This window comes from Hemicordylus capensis, chromosome 4, assembly GCF_027244095.1.
Source record: "Hemicordylus capensis ecotype Gifberg chromosome 4, rHemCap1.1.pri, whole genome shotgun sequence".
In the NCBI taxonomy this organism is placed as follows: domain Eukaryota; kingdom Metazoa; phylum Chordata; class Lepidosauria; order Squamata; family Cordylidae; genus Hemicordylus; species Hemicordylus capensis.
Window position 1 is genome coordinate 289,074,687 of NC_069660.1, and position 21,560 is coordinate 289,096,246.

A 21,560-nucleotide genomic window follows, 5' to 3' on the forward strand; every position below is an offset into this window, starting at 1 on the left:
GCAGAGGCCATTTGAGCATGTGCGGTGGCCATTTTGTTTTTGGCAGCCTTTAAAAATAAAAAATGGCCACTGCACATGCTCAAATGGTCCCTGTGAGGCCCTAGGCCTTGCCAGGCCTCGCAGAGGCCATTTGAGCATGCGTGGCAGCCCCCCAAATGGCCACCACACTGAACTTTGCAGGCCCAAACAGGTAAGAAATTAATTTAGTATAATATAAGTCACTGTACACATATTCAGTTTGGCACTATGTACAGAGAATCAGGGCTTGTGAATACTGAGCTGAAGCTTATGAACTAGGATTGTATTCATTTGCTCTTACTTTGCTTCTTGTGATAAGTGAGTTAAATGTGATGGCTTAATAATATGGCTATTAATGGTGAGTTTGTTTTTGAATCAGTGTGAAATCCTTAGTATTAAGGCCACTGGGAGTTTCTTGCTCTCTTTCTATCATTTTAACTGCCTTTCTGAAATACTAGAATATATTCCAAGCAGTGACACAGTTTACTCTGCATATCCTTTAATTATTTTAAGACTATCTGGGAAAAGCCAAATTCTCCATTTATTTTTAAAACCTATGTAATAATGATGCTACAATGCATAGTAGAGAATAAGACAGGCACTTCTGTTTAGTTTTTCAAGTACACCTCCACATAGTATTTGGGTATTTCATGAGCCCCAGCATACTGAAATTTGTAGTTTTCCAGCATTTTTTGGTCTGGCTACGTCCCCTGCTAGTTTTTGAAATATTAAAAGATTAACAAGCTTGACTTGTATTTTTCAGCTGATATTATGGTAAAGTTATCTGAAAGATGGGTGTCAGATGTTTGGACAGGGGGCGCAATTTCAGTGCTTGCCCTAGGTGCTATTTTCCCTAGATACGCTTTTGTTTTCTGCACAGACTTCCCAGAGTGCCCCCATCACCTAAGGGGAGTATCTTGCAGTGCTCACATGTAGTCTCCAGTTCAAATGCAAACCAGGGCAGACCCTGCTTAATAAAGGGGGCAGGTCATGCTTGCTACCACAAGACCAGCTCTTCCCCAGCATCCAGCTGCTGTGAAGCAAGTGCTTTGTGGGCTGGAGAGGGTGAGGGGGTGCCATAGCAACAATCTACTGCTCTGAATTAGACTGAATCAGCCCTGATCTGGAAGCTCTTAATCAGGCCAAATGTTGTGCTCCAGACTCTTGCCATTCAGTAGCCTCATAAAGATCTGTGAATTTTCTTGCAGTTCTACTAGCGTTTATAGGTAGTGGCTGACATCTTGACTAACTAAGCATGTATGGGAGGAGGCTCTGCGAGGACATACTGGGAATCCACACGCAACTCCCCCATCTCTCATATGCACATACTATTGCTCCTGAGGGCTCAGACTTCCACCAGAAGGCTATGAGATGAGGATTTGATTTTTAAGAATGCGTAATTAGAAGTGTAGATGACTGAAACTAGAGTTGTTAGTACTCAGCCATTTTGTAAATCAAGTCCCAAAAACTAGTGAACACATATGAAAGTTTGGCAAGTGACTTTTCTCAGTAGCAGGAAGAATATTCATATATTTTATTCATAATATATTTTGACTTTCATTATATTATATTATATTATATTATATTATATTATATTATATTATATTATATTATATTATATTATAATAATTCCTACTATATTTCATGAACATTCTTGCATTTGTCCTCTTTGAATCTGCATCGAAAGGTATCTCTGCTGAAATTATTTCCTGCACCCTTTTACCAACTTACCCCCCTTATTCATTCTGATAGGTTTTTTCATTGAACTGAATGCTCCTCAGGCTGGTGAATAATAATAACAATAACAATAAATAAATAAACGTTATTTGTTTGTTAGCCACTCGATAACAAATTGTTCTCTGGGCAGCTCACAACATAGTATTAAAACATCAAACCCTCCTTAAAGCCCTCCAGGTTGTTGGCTGTCACCACATCTTGTGGCAAAGAATTCCACAAGTTGATTATGTGTTGTGTGAAAAAGTACTTTATTTTTTGGTCCTAAGTTTCTTGGCAATCAGTTTCATGGGATGACCCCTGGTTCTAGAGTTATGTGAAAGAGAGCACACAGAGGTAGCAAGGGGACGAGGGGCTCTTATAGTCACAAATTGACCTGGGGAAATGACCAGGGCTGTATCCATCCTGACAATGGACATTGATGGTCCTTTGCATCAGGAATTGCAGGTGGTTTGGGCTACTGAACAGTGAGTTTTTTCAGTTCAATTTCAGGTGTTTTCTAATGACAACGGTGGTTGAAGAAGGATGGAGGTGGTTTGCGCAATAGGTAGTGATTCTCAGCATGACTCATTACAACCAGTGTTGGAAATTCTTATATCTAAATTAGAGGCAATGGCCTTAAATGATTTGGCTTTCCTTGTTGAGGACTCTTCCTTCAAGTCTACTGGGATGGGGAAATTGATCTGTCTTGATGAACTCAGTTTATTCCCAGAAGCAACAAATAACTACTTTAGTATTTCCTAATCCACTGTGATCGTATTATTGTTCTAAGGCAGGGCTGCACAACTTCAACCCTCCTGCAGTATTGGCCTACAGCTCTTACAATCCTTGGGTATTGGCCGCCATGACTGGGGGTAGGAATTTGTTGTCTAAAAACAGCTGGAGGGCCAAAGTTGTGCAGTCGTGATCTAGAGCCATCAGGAATGTACCCAAGTCAGAATGACTGATCTACTTTCCCATTGGCTGGGGAGACATGCTAATCATGGTGTCTTAGCTAGAAGCTGGGACAGCACTGTAGCTACTATGGAAAAGCCAAAGAACAAGACATGGAAGTGCAAGGGTGCAGCCTAGACCAGGCAGGCCTGGCAACAATAGTGATCGATAATTGGTAGGAGCAGCAAATACAGTATGCATTATCAGAGTCCTATCAGGAGATGGTGAATGAGAAAGGGTGCTCTTCCATGCCACATAGCTAGGCCGCTCCCCATTCACTTATTGGTAGTCAGTCCTCCTGGTGTCTATATATGAGCTTTACCTAATGGGCCTCTTTCCTATGATTGGGTTCCTGTGTTGGGTGCCTCACTCTTTTGTTCCTCATGGACATTTCTCTCTGGATTCCTCAGGCAGAGTACCTGTAAAAGTTCTAAGTGTTATTTATCTGACCTTTATCCCCCACTCCACTCCCTAACTGTTGACGGCTCATAGTTTCTGCAAAGTGCTCCAATTTTTGTGCAGCTGTACCCCATCACCAGGTTCCCAGTTGTGCAGACAGAGTAGTGACCGTTCTATACATTATCTGCACATGGTTTTGCTGACCACGCAAATGGCACCTGCGCTTGCATGGATGCCATGTGCGTTCTGGTGCTGCTCAGGGCTTATTGGGATGTGCACGGTCCCAGCAGGAAGCTAATGAGGCAGCGGAGAGCAGGTAAGGACCTACTCTCCTTTTTCTTAAAGTTCCTGGTCCAATTTCCCCTAAAGTGCTCGAACTGAGGTTCGAGTTGCTCAGTCCCTGCAAGGCACCTTTGGATCCAACCGATTGTCTTTAATTAATTGCAACTCTCTCTTCTCAAGCCACAATATACTTTTTTAAAGATGGAAATTGTTAGGTATGATCTAGTAGCATTTGAACACTTTTAAGTCAACAGATTTCAGTAGAAGATATTGAAACACACACTTAACACATGCTTGTTCATTCAGTCTACACTTGTTTTATTTTGGATGGATTACACCCTTGTTTGTTGTATCATATTTGTTAACAATAAATGTATAGTGTAAATATTGGATATTATGCAGTTCTCTCTGCTGTCATAAATGTTAAAGGGCACAGTTGAGCAGGAATTTCTCATATACTTTCCATTTGAAATCAGTTGAAGTTATGTAAGAGAACTCACTTGGGTGGGTCTTCTGTAGTATAGGTTTCTTCTGTATTGTGTCCAAAAGACTCCAGACAATTGGAAAATTATATCATCCCTACATCAACAGATTCAACGCCACATCAGGTTTAGGGAAATTCCAGATTCAACCAATCTACATGATCTGTAGTCATGTCAGCCAACACCATATAAAATGAGATTATGCATGACTGGGCACTGCACAAACACATACATGCACACATTACATTTGTCAATACCTACTGTATTCAAATGTACATTTCCTTAACTGTACACATAGCAATACTGATGTTTTCTTAGATGCGTAGCTTTGCAGAAGTAAACATTCTATTGTGTGCTGGTTAGACCTCACTTGGAATAGTGGAGAACATCCAGAACAATACACCACTGGCAGAGTGAGCAAATTTGCACTAGTGCAAGACATTAGTTTAGTTGCACACAAAAATGAAATTTGCAGAATTGCACTATAACACTCTTGTGCATATGTCCCCATTAAAAGAAAGGACATGTGCCGCAGTTGCTCAACTGTTGTACAAGTGCCAGATTTAGCATAACAAGCTAGTACAACAGTTTTGTAGTTGGATGTGGGCCACTGTGTCCAGTTCTGGGTACTGCATTTTTAGAAGGACATTGATAAATTGGAAAGTGTCTGGACAACAGCAACAAGGATGGTGAATGGTCTGGAAGCTGAGGCCTGTGAGAAATGGGTGAAGGAGCTGGGTATGTTTAGCTTGAAGAAGAGAAGGCTAAGGGGAGATGCCTTGAATTATCAAAAGGGCTATCACACAGAAGAAAGAGTGAGCTTGTTCTGTGTTGCTCCTGAGAACGGGTCTAGAATTAATGGGCTGAAAATAGGAGGAAGCAGATTTAGACTGGACACTAAAAAGAACTTCTCAACTGTAAGAGCTGTTCAGCAGTGAATCAGTCTGCTTTGCACAGTTGTGGGTTCTCCTTTTTTAGAGGTTTTCAAAGAGAGATTGCCTAGCAAAATTATATGTTTTGTATCAGTAATTTGACTTGTGTAGTATTATAAATTGATGGGTAGTTTTGCTACATTGTCTGGAGCAGTTCTTGATACTTTTTAAAAGTACTGTTTCTTTCTTTTGTCATTCTCTTGCTTAATTTTCTTACTTCAGTGCTACATTAAAATAATAGTTTGGAGACAATGTTTAAACATACAAATGAAAAAAGACTGAGGTCATTCACTCAGTCAAAAACTGTGTTCTGCCCAGGATTGGGAGCTTTGTGTCCTCCCAATTTTCAGTTGTGTGGAAGCAAGATAGGAGGAAAACCTGGGTACCTTTTCCTCCTATCTTGCTTCTACACAGTCACGTTTACCCAGGTTTTCTCTTACCTTGTTTCCACACAACTGATAATTGGGAGTACACACAGCTCCGAAGCCTGGGTAGAACACAGTTTTTGATTGTATGAATGACCTCAGTGTATGAAATGAAAATGGAGAAGACTAAGGGGCACTCTGATAAAGTGGTTGAACTGTAGAATAGTAAGCAGATGTTGGCCATTGACTTGATCACCGCCATGACACCTTTCTATCTTTTTGTTAATAGGAATTCCATTGGCTTATGGAGCAAATGAGGGGATATAAATTATTAGAACCCAGATTAAGAATATATTATTGTTGATGACAATCCATTGTATTCCAGGTTGAGATTATTTTTTATAGAGACTATGCCATTTCTCTGACAAATATTTCTTTACTGTTTTTGTTGCATCTTCAGAGCATGATTTAGCAGTTTGGCAGGTTTTTGAAAACTAGATTTCCTCCACCTGAAGAATCACCTGAAACCTGCTGTGATTAGCATGCCACTTACTTTGCAGACAAAGTCACTTGTATTCAACTCTCCTTGGTGGCTACTACTTTGAATAAAGAATAGAGCAGGATATAATAGCTTTGTTTGGATTGGTTTCATTTGGAGTCACCAACAGTGCAAGTTATCAGTTGTGAGATGAACAAGGAGTAAGTTAGGTACTCATCAAATAGGTGATGAAGCACACATGCACTCTCTCTCTCTTCCGCCTCTTAATTCTTCCCCCACCTACCCACACACATGCACTGTGCCACAATGATGGTTCTTGTCTAGTCTACACATTTAAAAAAAACCAAAATCTCAACTTCTGAACCTGTTATGACACCTGTCATACTAGTATTGGGTAGTGTACTGAGAATGGGCTTATGGCTTTAGTCCATTATTTTTGCCTTAATGTTGATCAAAGATGGGTTCTTTTTCTCTAGAGGTTGATGGTGGCATCACCTTCTCTAGAGCTTTTCAAACGAGAGGCTAGATATCAATTTGCTACAATACAATACAATACAATACAATACATTACAGTACAATGTAGAATACAGTATACTGCTGTATACTGTAGTAGTAGCAGATTGTTGGACTAAAAGACCCTCAGGTCCCTTCCACCTCTAAAATTCTATGATTTTATGAAAAGTCTGTTTGATATTTTTGGTTACTTTTAATATTGTTGATCTAGAAATGCTGACGTCTCAACTATGGGTCCTGGTAAGCATTTATGGGACCTTCTTGATTACTTCAATTCGGTCCTAGCATAAAAGTCACACAGAGTTGTGATGGATGATAGAGAATTTACTCTGTGGCATCCTGTATTAATTTACGCTGCTGTTCAACAGATATATTAAGCTTCTGGGGAAAATCCTACAAACACTGTAGGAGTATAGGATAGTTCCCTACTCTGATGAGTCCAATCTCTCTCATTCCTTTACATCTGATCCAGGTTCTACTGAGCGTGTGTTTTATTCAGGCACAGTGAACCACCTCAGCACTGTGCCGTTAAATACAATCCAGACTCCCCACTCTCTTCCTTTGGCTCAAGAGAAAAACTGCTGCTGGCCTTTGCTAAGAGCCTTACCAGGAAACTGCATAGAACCCTGTTAATAAGACTTATTGAGTTACCAACAGATGTGTGAATCCTGTAATCAGAGTTTGAACAGACAACACAGGTGAATGAAGTTAATTATTTATCAGGGATTGCTTATTACATTGTACATGTATTTTCATGGAAGCTGGTCATCTATAATGACACACTAAGAGGCAAAGAGAATTGTATCACACATTTGCAACAGAACAGCAAACGGAGGAAGAAGGAGAAGGGAAGTAGTAAAATCTTCACTATCCGGAAGGACACAGATCACTTTTATGTGGTTATGTGCACACCATGATAGGCCACTGTTTGGTAAATGTAATCAGTTGATGTCACTTTGGTATCTGGCTGTGCTGGGAGATTATGTCATGACTTTCACTGTGTCATGCTGGGAGAGGGGACTTGACTATTTGTAAATGTGAGCCTGATAGAACCTGAATCCAGACAAGTCAGAAGGGATAAGAATCATAATATTTTTTACTTATTATTTTCTGGGTTTGCACTGTTGCTTTGGATGCTCCATTATGGTCAGAGCACCACCTTGCAGCTATGGCAAGGAACGCTATTTACCAATTTCATCTGAGTCTGCTTTTGTAATCTTGGAAGTAGACTACTGCAGTGTGTTCTAGTTGCCACTAACGGTGACTCTTCAGAAACTGATGTGGGTGTCATATATGATGACCTACCTCTTAACTGAAATGAGTTTCTGGAAACACATTACTTTAGTGCTGCATGGACTGTACAGCCACTCTGTAGTCTTCTGGGAGAAATTAAAGGTTCTGGTTTTCCCTATTGTTTTACATTGTTTCCCCTACAAAACAGAGTAAAACAATACTTACATTGTTTTGTCTGTACTTAAATAAGACCGGAATACTGTCATAATTTCTTGAGGCTGTTGAAGTTGTTTCAAAGGCTGTGCCATAGCTATATGATTTCTTCCTGAGATCTTCAGAAATTTGAACACAAGCATTTTCTGGAAGCAGTTTAAGAATTCTTGTAAGAGCTAATTTTTAGTGACCATGGTTAATCTAATGGTGCTGGTGTGGTGGTGATGGATTTTATACAGGGGTAGTTTGAGGGCTCAGCCAAGTTGGACACTGACTGAAGGCTCACGGCCAACCCCATGGCCTCAGGATCCATATGGGAGATTCAGATGGGGCTCCAATTAGGAGTCAAACCTATCCATGATACTTGTCTGCAATGTATTTATCAACCATTCAGTTTTACCTCAAAGACAAGGAATACTGATTACTTTGATACAGTACAGTAATTCATGAGGAGCACTATTTAAAGACATCTGGAATGTACATTGATCCAATACTGCATGTAGGAGCTTGGTCTGGCAGAAAGCCAAAGAGATGAAAGAGGAAACTTGGTTTAGGTCTAATTGTTGCTTGAGGATTAGTCCTGCTTGCTTCTATGTCCACACAATGCCTACTCAACTTTTACACTGATAAGAGCATTATAAAGATCCCATATGTCTCTGGTACTTGCTCTTCAAAAGAAAACTTACTGTAAACTGACCTGTGCTCAGAGATTGGAGAGCATAATACAGCAACCAGTACTCTAAGATTAGTTACTGTCAGCTATATTTTCCATTTTCAGAATTTATTTTCAGTCACCTTGTGACAGATACCCACATGCATTCCAACCTTGTACTATACATGGATCCATACATTTGAAGATTGCAGGTCAACCCACTTTCAGTGGTTTTGATTTTTTTTTAAAGATTTCCAAACACGGGTTAACAACCAAGTCGATATTGTTGCACTTTGCACAGCTGTAATTTTATGTAATGGTGTTATTAATCACACCATATAGCATTCCTGTCAAGATAGAAAATAATGTTGTATATATTTCACCTTCCTGCCTTCCCAGTGTTTAATTTATGAGATTAGAGCTATTGGGACTGAAGCTTGCCTGAAATCCTGGCTTTCTAATCCCAGCAGGCTGTGGTTTCTCAGTACTGAAAAAAATGTGCATTTTCAAAGATATTCTCTTTTTTTTATTCCTTCTTTACATGTACTAGGGCTCAGCCTAAGCTCTGTGACTCGGCCTTGTCTCTAATGAATTCCAACCCTTTGCTAAGAATTTCGGAGTTTGATTTTAGAAATGCTTCAGAGTCTTAGTACTCCAAAGGCAAAGGTTGACTTTAACTGTAGGAATTTTAACTGTTGATTTACATAATAAAGAAAATTTTGATGAGAAATGTTTGAAATGTGTTGTCTTAATTTAATTATTTCTAGTCCTGTTTTAGATCTTACTATATTGATTATCTTATATCTTAGCACCTTGTATCTCAAGTGACCGTTATTGTGACAGACATCACACATGAAAAAAGTTTTCCTAGTATAGAGAGGTGGGAAAAAGCTGAATTTTGAATAGTAGTAATAAGGGTGGGACAGTTTTTAATAGATGCCACTCACAGTGTGAAACATTCTAGGTATGGTTATTATTTCTTATTCTGATTAAATATAATCAGTAGAGGAACATTAAATATATATGTTTAATAATGCATTTGCATATTTAATTTATGCACTTCATTTTAAAAGTCCTTTTTAGATAAATATGTTCTTGGCGTAAAGCAGTGTTTAAAGTTGTGTGTCCTTGCTTTACTTTTGGTCTTTTAGTTTCCAGCGTGTTGTCTTTTTGGTTTTGTTTTATTGCTTTTTCTTTAATTTTGCTTACCAGAGCCAAAGCCTTAGTAGAAGAACAGCGCCTTTTGTTCCTAGGGTTCAGGTAAAGGCTTCATCTGCCTGACAGAAACTAAAGCTGTGTTATTTATTTATTTATTTATTTATTTATTTATTTAGTCTTGGAAAATGCATAGTAGGAAAACGTCAGAGTTTGGTCTGTTTTCCCATTTTAATTTTTTTAAATTGTGTTGCTTCAAACCATATTAACACAGTTCATACCATCTTGTAATCAGCTTGAAAAATATTGCATGGGGATTTGAATACTAAATTAAAATTTAAAGAGACAACTAGTATTTAGTTTTGCTTTTTATCTTATATTTATTTAAATGAACACAGATTTCACTACTGATAATAACTGTGTGTCTCATATAAAAATGTACCTTGAACTAGTAATAGTTGATCTTTTGCTTTTGATGTTTGGCCTCATATTGATGTCTCTTTAAATCATTCATTTTCATTATTTAACTTCCTTTTTTGCATTTTCCAAATGACAGAGCTCCCTGAGTAGAAGACAGGCAAATAAATTTGTACCTTGTCTAAGGAATTTGTACCTTGTTTGCATTTAGGCATGTTACTGAAATATTGAAAACATGAATTAATACCAAGTAATTTTACATGGCTGTTAGCACTGAATATATTCTACAATCTTATTCGGGTACAAGTTGTTTGCCTTTTTTCATTAGGAATCCTTTAAGGTACTGTAGATTAGGTTACAAAAATGTCATAATGCTTATTTTGCTTTGCTGCATGCTTTCCTTTTTTTTTTTTAAATAGAGAACATTATCTGTTTATGTTATAAAATATTATTGTAGAAATGTTCAACTGTTGTAGAAATGCTGTATATATTTGTTATTTTCATGCTCTTTTACTGCTTATGAAAATAGTAAAATAGGAAAGTACAAGTTATAAGATTTATTTATTTATTTGGTACAGTACAGGAAGCACTTACTGCTTTAAAATTTAAAAATAAAAACACTACATTAATTAGGCAAGAGAAAAGAAAATGGGTTACAAAGAGTCAGCCTAATGACTTCACAGCATTTTGGCTAGGATCAAACTTCATAGTTTTTGTAACCATTTATTATGCTACCAAAATGGAAAATGTTTATTTCAGAATGAAAGTAAAGGAACATTGTTAATAATCTTGAATAAAATATTTTTTGTTAATTTAGGTTGGATGTACAGTTTATGGGAAATATAAACATGGATCTTAATTACAGTATATCCAGGCAACTCTTGTAGCTACTCCCAGTAGATATTACCTATCTAAAAAACTGTCCTGCCTGAGAGTAGTCCTCAAGCACTTGTACACTAGACAATTAACTGACGACATTATTCAGATCAGAGTACATCTAGGTACTATGTTGTATTATGCAGCATCTCATGTATACTGAATTAGATATTAAGAAATATATACAATGTCTCTTGATGTCCATAAATAAAATCAATGGATCAAAATATATTAGAATTACTGTGGCATCATTATCACTACGTGATAATAGCCATACAGTAGGATTGTGCTGAGTGGCTGTGGAAGGTCAGGGCCTGACATAGTGGTCTTTTTTTCCCCCAGAGTGTGGGGCAACAGCTCAGCACTCTATGGAGAAAACAATTGCATCAAACCCAGCACTTCCTTCTGTAAAGCAAATTATATCCTTCTTCCTGCCTTTGGTAATCATAGTTATAGATCACACCACCATCCTCTGGTAGTCTGAAGGTTTTAAATACCCCAATTCTATCTTGTCTACAAAATTATTTGAAGGCATAATGGTTAGGCTAGGATGATTAAATATTTTTAGGTGTCTGCATGATTGTTATTTATTTTTAATCTGGCAGAGGAATTTGCTTTATGAAAATTTTAAGAATGTAGCTGAGTGATACAAGTGCTTTGAGCTGGACCATACGCTATATGGCGAAAACCTATGTAAAATGAATGTAAAAATGCTTCCACTGGTTGATTACTGTAATGCAAACAAATGTATCATGTCCACAACCTTATTTCATGGCCTCACATCATATATTAATCAGAGTAGTCATAATTCATGAATTCATAGTACTCATAGTTGTAAGATATCTGTAGGCCCAATACCAACATATATTACAAAACTAAATAAAATAAATAAAAGCAAATAATATATAATTCTCTATATGAAAAGTTAATGGTAAATAGATTATGGATTTCATTAAAATTGTAGCATATTATCATGCCTTTTTGTCACAATTTAGAATAACATGTTATCGTCATTGCAGTAGTTAGACACAATGGAGGGCTAAAAGCTAAACGTTTCTTGAAGAATTCTATGTGGTATTATGAAAGGAAATGGCTGACTAATCTATATTTTCTCATTACAGATAAAACTATGGTATGACAAGGTTGGTCATCAATTGATAGTAACAATATTGGGAGCAAAAGATCTTCCTTCAAGGGAAGATGGAAGACCAAGGAATCCCTATGTTAAAATTTACTTTCTTCCTGACAGAAGGTAAGATGAAGGAAATACATAACTACTGTAACAGAAATTGGCACATATGTTTTATATAACATTTAGGAGTGTTTGGTAACTAGTATTGATTATAACATCCCAGTAGATAGTTTAAAAACTGTTTTTTTGAAGAATGAAATAGTGCAAGAATGAGGAGCACATTTTGTGTAAGAATATAACTATTGACAACACTTATTAAAATGTTTTATTTATTATTTAACATATTTTCATACCCCCTATAACCAATGTCTCAAGGAGGTTTACAACCAAATATATCAGATACTAGAAGGTGTTGTATGGTGAAACTTGTCTGTAATCAATAATGAGCTTTTTTATGGGATGAAATAATAATCTGACTGAATGCATAACATCAGATACATTAATGTGCTTTTCCAGATTAAAACTTTACTGTTACTTATGAAGATCATGACTTTGTTGGTTTCAGATAAATTCCTGGTAGAGGAATGTTGACTTTTGTGGTAACATCAGTTGACTCAGTGAATAATAATATATATTTCTTCTTTGTGGTCTTTGTACATCACACTTGGGTTTATGCACCTGCGCAGAGCCATGACTTGGACTTTTCCAGAGCGTTACCTTATTAGGAAGAAAAGGTGGGAACCCTGCTCCCCCTAGTGGACACTGGCACTCTCCTTCAATCTTTTATCGGCTGCCCCAGTGGCATCTTTGAAACTTCTCTTCAGCTTTGCCTGTGAGATCAAGGAACCAAAATAATAATTAGTCAGTTACCCTCCCCCCCACTACTATTCTCCAGTTTTTAAAAATTCTTTACTGTTTTAATTTCAATTCCTTCTCACTATTAAGTTCATGGTTTTAATGTTATCACTCCCGCCCTCCCCTCCATTGCACCTCCTTGTTGGCAAGATTGACAGGGAGTGTTGTCTAATGGCCAGAAAGATGACATACTGATGGTCATAAACAGTGTCTCATTTGTCTTCGTAGAGCCCCTAAAACAGACACTGTACCATCTATCTTGGCTTAACCAAGCAGGCTCACCATAACAAAGCCTCCCCTCTCTGAGCAATCTTGTGGGAGAGAGCTCTGCAAACAAGTACTTCTGCAATTATAACAAAACCTGTTATGGCCAGTAGTACCTTGGCCATGAGCAAACCTAGGGTCATGCAATCGGGCTTGGGACAATTTCTGCCATCTGCTGAGTTGGCAACTTCAGTCCCTAGAGCAGATGCCTAGCCTAGCACTATACCATCCCATAAGATCCTCACTCTGAGCATAGACACAGAACCAACAAGCATGATTCAAATTGCCCTGGCTTTTGTCCTGACACCTCTGTCTTTGCTCCATGAGGTGAAATATGTGCCGACACTAGCTTCTCTTCAGCCCAGTCCAAGCACATCTAAAGCTAAGATTAAGGTCTCCATCTCAAAGCCTATGGTCTCGACATTATCAATCACTAAGGGCCAGCCAGTCCCAATATGGGTTACTGAAGCTCTGGATAGCCCCAGAAATCACTCTGTCAGCTGCTGTGATTATGAAGGCAGTGAAAAAGAAACTCATTCTTCCCAAGGAGCAGTTGATTAACTTTATTAGTTAAAGTGTCAAATCATCAAGCATGGTGAGCCAGATACCAACATTTTATTTTGGAGAAGCTGGAGCCTTTCCTTACTCAACTCCAGCAGGATCAAAAAGATTCTGTCTCAGTTTTCTCCAGTGAAGGCTTCCAGGTAGTGAAACAGCAGCTTCACTTCCCTCACCGCGAGGGGTGTGCATGGAATGTCTGGTTTGGTTCAAGTCCAGACTGAACCAGGCCAGTTTGGTCCAGCACCCCCTTGAACACCCCCGGTCCAGTCCGGTCTGGGTTTTTTTCCTCAGAGGTGGTGGGGTGGTGGTCCACGTAGGTCCCCCCTCCCCCTGCCGGCCTCCTTGCTTCCAAAACTGTCCCATCCGGCCGTTCTTGGGCCCATTTGGGCCTTCTCCCCTGGTGCGGCGGTGACAGGCCCCTGCTGCGCCTGTGCAATGGGCCTCTGTGTGGCCTGGCATGACCCAGGCCACGCAGAGGCCCATTGCACAGGCGCAGCAGCCTCTAAAATGGCCACCACACCAGTGGGTTAGGGTTAGCCGAATGGGCTGATTTTGGAAGCTAGGGAGGCTGGCGTGGGAGGGGGAAACTCTGTATACACCACCACCCGCCGCCTTGGAGAACCCCCCTGAGGGGGTAAGTTAATTTAAAAAACAAAGTAACTTTTAAAAACCCCAAACAGAGTGAACCCCAAATGGGCCGGGGGGGCCTCAGTCTGGGGGCGGACTGAACAGTGGGTAGTTTGGTTCAACCTCACACTGTTGAACTGAACTGTTGTGACGTCAAACACATTCAACGTCAAACCTGTTTGCACATTCTTACCCACCCCTGTGCTGACTGTGGCTCTTGCTCTGTGGTGGCAGCGGTCTCTCTTAGGTAACATGCTTGGTTACAATCTACAGTGTTGTCTCATTATACATACCAAAATCTCCCATTTAATAGGGAAGCCATTTTCGGTCAGAAGATGGATGACATCCTGGAGAGAGTGCAGAAGCTGCACTCTACAGCAAGATCAGTGGGGGTTTCCTGTTCCTTCTCCTCTACCTCCAAGAAAAAAAAATTGGTCCAAGCAACAGCAGTACAGGCAATCAACATATCATTCTTCTGATTACTTTCACCAGCAACACAGATTTCAGCAGCACAAATCCACCACCTCCACTACATCCAGAGTGCATGCTTCTCAGAGTCTAAGCAGCCCTACTCTAAATGACAGTGATGCCACCGACGGGTTGTCAGACTCCAAGCTCGCTCCCTTTTATGATGCCTGGACATCTATCACCACTAATTCATGGGCCTTGTCCATCATAATCAATGGTTACTGAACAGAGTTTCAAACCTTACCTCCCTTTTCAGGGATCCATGTAACACCTTCTTTACCTCCACTGTTGGAGGTAAAAGAGTTACGCAAAAGAGCCATCAAAAAGGTGCACCAGAACCTAAATGCAGGATTTAAAAAATGTATTTGTTGTCCATAAAAAAACCAACTAACTAAAAAGCTTGGCTGAAGAGATGTGTCTTCAGCTGTTTCCTAAAAGCCAACAGAGATGGAGCAGCTATAATCTCAGCAGGAAGTGCATTCCACAGTCCTGGGGCAACCACAGAGAAAGCACACCTTTGAGTTGCCAACAGAAGAGCTGGAGGCACCCTCAGACAAACCTCCCCTGAAGATCTTAATAGGCAGCAGGATTCATAACAAAGAAGGCATTTTCTTAAATGGTCCGAGCCATTAAAGACTTTATAGGTAATAACCAGCAGTTTGTATTTTGCCTGGAAACCTATTAGTAGCCAGTGTAGATCGTATAGAATCAGATTAATATGGTCTCTACAGGACATCTTGGAAACCAAACCGGCAGCAGCATTCTGCACCAATTGCAGATTCCTACGTACAAAGGCAGCCTCACATAGAGTGCATTGTAGTAGTCAAGCCTGGAGGTTACCAGCATGTGCACCACTATCCTAAGGTCACTCACTTCCAGGAAAGGGCGTAGCTGGCGAACCAGTCAGAGCTGATAAAAAGCACTCCTGGCCACAACCTCCATCTGAGGTATCACAGAGAGGGTTGGGTCCAGAAGTACTCCCAAACTGTGAACCTCTTCCTTCTGCAGGAGTGTAACCCCATCCAGAACAGGGAGACCTATCCCATTTCCCAGACTGTGGCTTCCTATAGTGAGCACTTCCGTCTTGTTTGGATTCAGTTTCAGTTTATCCCTCATCCAGCCCATTACTGCCTCAAGGCAGGCATTTAGACAGGCATTGCCTGATGAAGCAGACATGGAGAAGTAGATTTGGGTGTCAGCAGCATACTGATAAACCCTGCACCAAATCTCCATATAATCTTTTCCAGAGGTTTCATGTAGATGTTAAAAAGAATTGGAGACAAAATGGAGCCCTGAGGGACACCATACAAAAGCTCTCGCTTCGTAGAGCAGCAGTCTCCAAGTAACACCTTCTGAAATCTGCCTGAGATATGAGTGGAACCACTGCAAAGCAGTTTCCCCTACCCCAGTCCCTGCAGGCGATCCAGAAGGATACCTTAGTCCATAGCACTGAAACCTGCCGAAAGATCCAAAAGGACCAAGAGATCCACACTCTCTCTGTCAATTCCCCTTTGGACAACATCCATCAGACCAATCAAAGCAGTCTCCACTCCATAACCTGCCTGAAAGCCAGTTTGAAATGGGTCTAGATAATCTGTTTCATCCAAGACTGCCTGGAGTTGAGAGGCTACAACCCTCTCAATCACCTTGGCCAACCATAGAAGATTGGAGACAGGCCTATAATTGCCCAACTGAGGGATCCAGTGTAGGCTTCTTTAAAAGAGGTCTAATAATTGCCTGCTTTTAAACAAGGAGGCATCCTACCTTCCCTCAGAGAAGCATTTATGATCTCAAGCAGACCCTATCTAACAGTCTCCCTGCTTGATAATTTAAGCCATGTTGGACAAGGCTCAAGAGAACAGGTGGTAGGACACACAGTTCCAAGCAGCTTGTTCATGTCCTCAGTAGTCACAAATTGGAACTGATCCAATATAACCACACAAGAGGAGTTACTGGATACCCCTGCTAAAGATTCTGCATCAACAATAGAATCCAGGTCAGCTTGAATACAAGAGATCCACAGCAGCTAACTGATGGTTCCAACGCTGGAGTATCAGGGGCCTGTATAAGTTCCCTTGCCACTCTCAACAATACTGCTGATGTGAACCTGTAGACGCAATATGCACAGCAAATAATCGCTTCTTTGATGCACATATTGCCAGAGCATAGGTCTTCACTTGTGCTCTGTGCTGTAATCTGTCAGATTCGAGCTGAGTCCTTCTCCACTTGTGCTCTGGTCGTATACCTAGCCACTTCAGCTCCCATAGTTCTTCTGTATACCATGGAGCTAATTTAGAAGCAGGTCAGAGAAAACGCTTAGAAGCAGTCGAGTCTATCACTCTAAGCTGATTATTTCAATTTTCCACCAGGGTGTCAACAAGATCACTGGCGGAGCCAACATTAAAGCCCTCTTGGAATCCATTTGGTTCTAGTAGCCTCCTCGGCCAGACCATCCCAATAAGCCCTTCACCCCTGCAGAAGTGACTAGTGGCTGCAAGTTGAATCTTCACTAGGTGGTGATCCATGCATGACAATGGGGAAATCATAGTCGTCCCCACTCACGGAACACCTCCCTGATCAGAGCAAAATACCAAATGAAGCATGTGACCAGCAACATGTGTCGGCCCTGAGACCACTTTGGAAAAGCCCACAGTTGTCATGGCCACTATGAACTCCCGAGCTGCTCCTGACAGTTCAGTCCCAAAGTGAACATTGAAGTCACCCACCACCATCAACCTGGGTGTCTCCAATGCCAACTCTGCAACCAAATCTGACAGATCAGTTAGGGATTCTATTGGGCAGTGGGGTGATCGGTACACCAACAGAAGTCCCAATCTATCCCTGGTCCCAAGATTCAAGTACACACATTCAATGTAGACAGGTGCTCTGACAGGGATCTTGGTAAGGAATATAGGGTTCTTATAAACTGCAGCCACTCCACCTCCCCGCTCATATTCTCTCCTACCTGCTCCACAACAGAGTATCCTGTAGGGAAAAGCTGGGACCAGACTGGGCCATTAGCCTCTCCCAAACAGGTCTCAAGATATATCGCTGTTCCAAAAAGAGATGGAGGTTTGAGACCTATCCTGGACCTCAGAACTGTCAACCTCTTTGTGTCTTACAAACATTTCCACATGGTGACAATACCTGTCATCCTGCAACTTTTATCCCAAGGGGCTTGGTTTGCATCTGTAGGCTTAAAAGACACATACTTTCACATTTCTATTGTACCCCATCATCGCAAATACCTATGGTTCCGCATAAGCTGCCAACCTGCCAGTATATGGTCCTTCTATTTGGGTTGGCTTCAGCACAAAGTGCATGTCTGTGGTCATAGAACATCTACGCCTTCAAGGAGTCAGAGTTTTCCCATACATAGACTGGCTCCTTGTAGCCCCTACACAATCCCAGTTATTGCATCACATAGATTTCGTTCTTCGTCTCTTCAACTCGCTGGGTCTTCAAAAAATCAAAATTATCCCCTTGCTAATTAATAGATTTAATTGTCATACTCCTGGACTCGAGACTGGGCCAAGCCTTTTTCCCATCTCAGAGAATCAAATCAGTCCATATGACAGCCTAATAATTTTGTTCGAGGAAGCACACAGCCCATTTTATAGGAACATAGAAAGCTGCCTTCTACTGAGTCAGACCATTGATCCATTTAGTTCAATATTATCTACCCAGACTGGCAGCAGCTTCTCCAAGGTTGCAGGCAGGAGTCTTTCTCAGCCTTATCTTGAAGATGCCATGAAGGGAACTTGGAACCTTCTGATTGCAAGCATCCAGGGCCTGCTCAGACTGATGGCTTCTACTGCAGTCATAGGGACATAGGAATCTGCCATATACTGAGTCAGAACATTGGTCTATCTAGCTCAGTATTGTCTTCACAGACTGGCAGCGGCTTCTCCAAGGTTGCAGGCAGGAATCTCAGCCCTGTCTTGGAGAAGCCAGGGAGGGAACTTGAAACCTTCTGTTCTTCCCAGGGCGGCTCCATCCCCTGAGGGGAATATCTTCAAGTGCTCACACTTCTAGTCTCCCATTCATATACAACCAGGGTGGACCCTGCTTATCTAAGGGGACAAGTCATGCTTGCTACCACAAGACCAGCTCTCCTCTCCATCATTATACCTCTGGCACATATTCACATGTGCACACTGCAGGCTTGGTTTTTGGACAACTTTATACCCCAGTCCCACTCACAGAATGTGATTTTGAACCCCTTCTTAAAAGTCCAGTTGTCCATGTTCTGGTAGCTGCATGAGCCCAGTCTGTCTCAGGGCACCCCTTTCATCAGTCATCACCCAAACTCATTGTAGCCATGGATATAGCCAAGAAAGGCTGGGGAGCACATCTAGGGGCCTTGAGAGTGGCAGCACTATGGACCAAAAGAGTCAGAATCACATCAACTATCTAAAGCTATTAGCCATTTTCAGAGTTTTGAGAGCTTTTCAACACTGGATACACCACAAATGAGTGTTGGTTCTTACAGGCGATACATCAGCCCGGTCATACATGAACAGTCAGGAAGGCATTGTCTCAGGACCCCTGCTGTGCCTTTCAATGGACTTCTGGGCCTGGTGTGTACACACTAGAATCTGGCCAGTGGCAGTCCATATCGAGGGCAAGTCAAATATTCTAACAGATGCCCTGAGCTGACAACAATGCTTGTCGCACAAATGGAAACTGGCAGGCAGAAAGCTGTTAGAAGAGACAAGGAGCAGTACTTCAGAGACATCTGTAAAGACCTTGAGGATGGAAATAGACACGGAAAAACAAGGTAAGTTTTACAAAAGATCTCTGATCTCAGAAGGAGGTTCCAACCTCAAATTGGTATGTTAAGGGATGCTAAAGGCCAGAAAATAACTGATTCTGAGAAGATCAAATAGAGATGGAAGCCATATGTTGGAAATCTGTACAGCAGGGACGTCAACATCCAAGATACTCTAGATGATATTCTCTACTTGCAAGACCCTCTAGTATGGGAAGATGGTTAGATCAGCACTCCAGTCACTGCCAAGTCGGAAGGCTACAGGAATTGATGGAATAGATACAGAAATATAGCAGGCAACAGAAGAAGAAACAGTCAAGGCTCTAACCAAACTATGCCAGCAACTTTGGAGAATGACACAGTGGCCAACAGATTTGCCATACCAAAGAAAGGAGACTTAACAGATTGTGCAAACCATCGCACATTTCACATGCTAGCAAAATAATGCTCAGGATCATTCAACGCAGATTAGAGCCCTATGTAGAAAGGGAAATGCCGGATGTTCAAGCTGGTTACAGAAAAGGCCAAGGAACAAGAGACATCATTGCTGCTACACACTGGATAACTGAGAAAGTCAAATACCACAAAGAAGTCAATAAGTATTTCATTGACTACAGAAAAGCCTTTGATTGCATCAGTCATATCAAGTTGTGGCATATTCCTAAGAAAATGGGCTTCCCAGAACATCTCATTGTTCTCATGAGAAAACTGTACACAGGACAGAAGGCCAAAGTCCAGACAGAACATGGTGAAACAGACTGGTTCCAGATCGGGAAAAGAGTAAGACAAGGCTGTATATTTTCTCTTCCTTGTTTATTCAACTTATATGCTGAACATATACTGAGAGAAGCTGGATTGGAAGAAGAGCATGGTTTTAAAGTTGGAGGAAGAAACATCAGTAACCTGCACTACACTGATGACACCACTTTGATAGCTGAGAATGAGGATGATCTGCAAGCTCTAGTAATGAAAGTCAAGGAGCACAGTAAAAAAATGGACTACTACTAAATGTAAAGAAGACTAAACTAATGACAATGAGTACAGCAACCAGCCTCAGAATCTAGGACCAACCATCAACAGTAAAGGATCCAGCAGTCAAGAAATACGCCACAGACTAGCACTTGGTAGGGTCGCAATGAAGGCCTTGGAAAGGATATTTAGATGCCATGATGTGTATACCTACAAAGATTAGAATCATTCAGACAATGCTTTTCCCCTATGGATGCGAAAGCTGGACTTTGAAGAAGCAAGATAGTAAAAGCATTGACTCTTTTGAACTTTGGTGCTAGAGAAGACTTTTGAGGATACCATGGAAAAAACAAAAAAATGGATCCTAGAATGAATCAATCCACAATTTTCACTCGAAGCACAAATGTTCCTGGCTCAAACTATCATACTTTGGACACATTATGTGAAAACCCAGTTCCCTTGCGAAGTCCATAATGCTGGGAAAAGTTGAAGCAAAGAGAAGAAGAGGATGACCAGCAGCAAGGGGGATGGACTTGATAATGACAGCAATGAATGCACTACTGAGAAAACGTGTTCTACCATTTGTCCTTTAAAAATGATGTGTGGATAACTTTATCGGCTCTACCATGGACAGCAGCTGCTAGGTGTCAGAAAGCTAGAACCTGGGGCCGGGAAAGCCAGGCAATCAGCTGGGGCTCAAGGATCAAAACCACTAATCAAATGTCAGGAATGTGCCAGAGTTCAAGTCAAGCAGTCAATCAGGAACAAACCAAGAGCCAAAGGTCAGGAGCACACCAGAGGTCAAGCTGCATCAAGAGTCAGAGGACAAACCAGGAAGCAAATGTCAGAAACATTCCAGAGGTCAAACCAAGCAGACAATGAGAGATAAACAATAATAGAAGACAATGATAGCCTGGTCCGCTTCCGGACTAGATTCAACGGACTAGATTCCGGACTAGATTCAATTCCTTTAAAGCCCTACACGGCTTGGGGCCGGGGTACCTGTCAGACTGCATTAACCCATATGAATCTTCCAGGGCCCTCCATTCATCATCTCAGGCCCTGTCATGACCCTGCCACTAACAGAGATCCGGTTAGCGGGGACTAGAGACAGGGCCATTTCGGTTGTGGCCCCTCGGCTTTGGAATGCCCTCCCTGAAGAGTTTAGCCATGCTTCCTCCCTCAGGTTTTTTTTAAAAATCTCAGAACA

The 21,560-nt window shown here is 41.0% G+C and overlaps 1 protein-coding gene across 48 annotated transcripts in view; it reads left to right on the forward strand.

Moving 5' to 3' along the window:
- RIMS2 (regulating synaptic membrane exocytosis 2) overlaps positions 1–21,560 on the forward strand; it is a 741,645-nt gene that overhangs the window by 413,561 nt on the left and 306,524 nt on the right. For 39 of the 48 annotated variants that reach the window (XM_053313368.1, XM_053313371.1, XM_053313349.1 and 36 more), the window contains 2 exons: positions 9,468–9,515; positions 11,825–11,955. In XM_053313368.1, coding sequence (XP_053169343.1) covers positions 9,468–9,515; positions 11,825–11,955 — 179 coding nt within the window. The remainder of the gene's footprint in view (positions 1–9,467; positions 9,516–11,824; positions 11,956–21,560) is intronic. The other 9 variants (XM_053313376.1, XM_053313396.1, XM_053313390.1 and 6 more) reach the window with 1 other exon arrangement.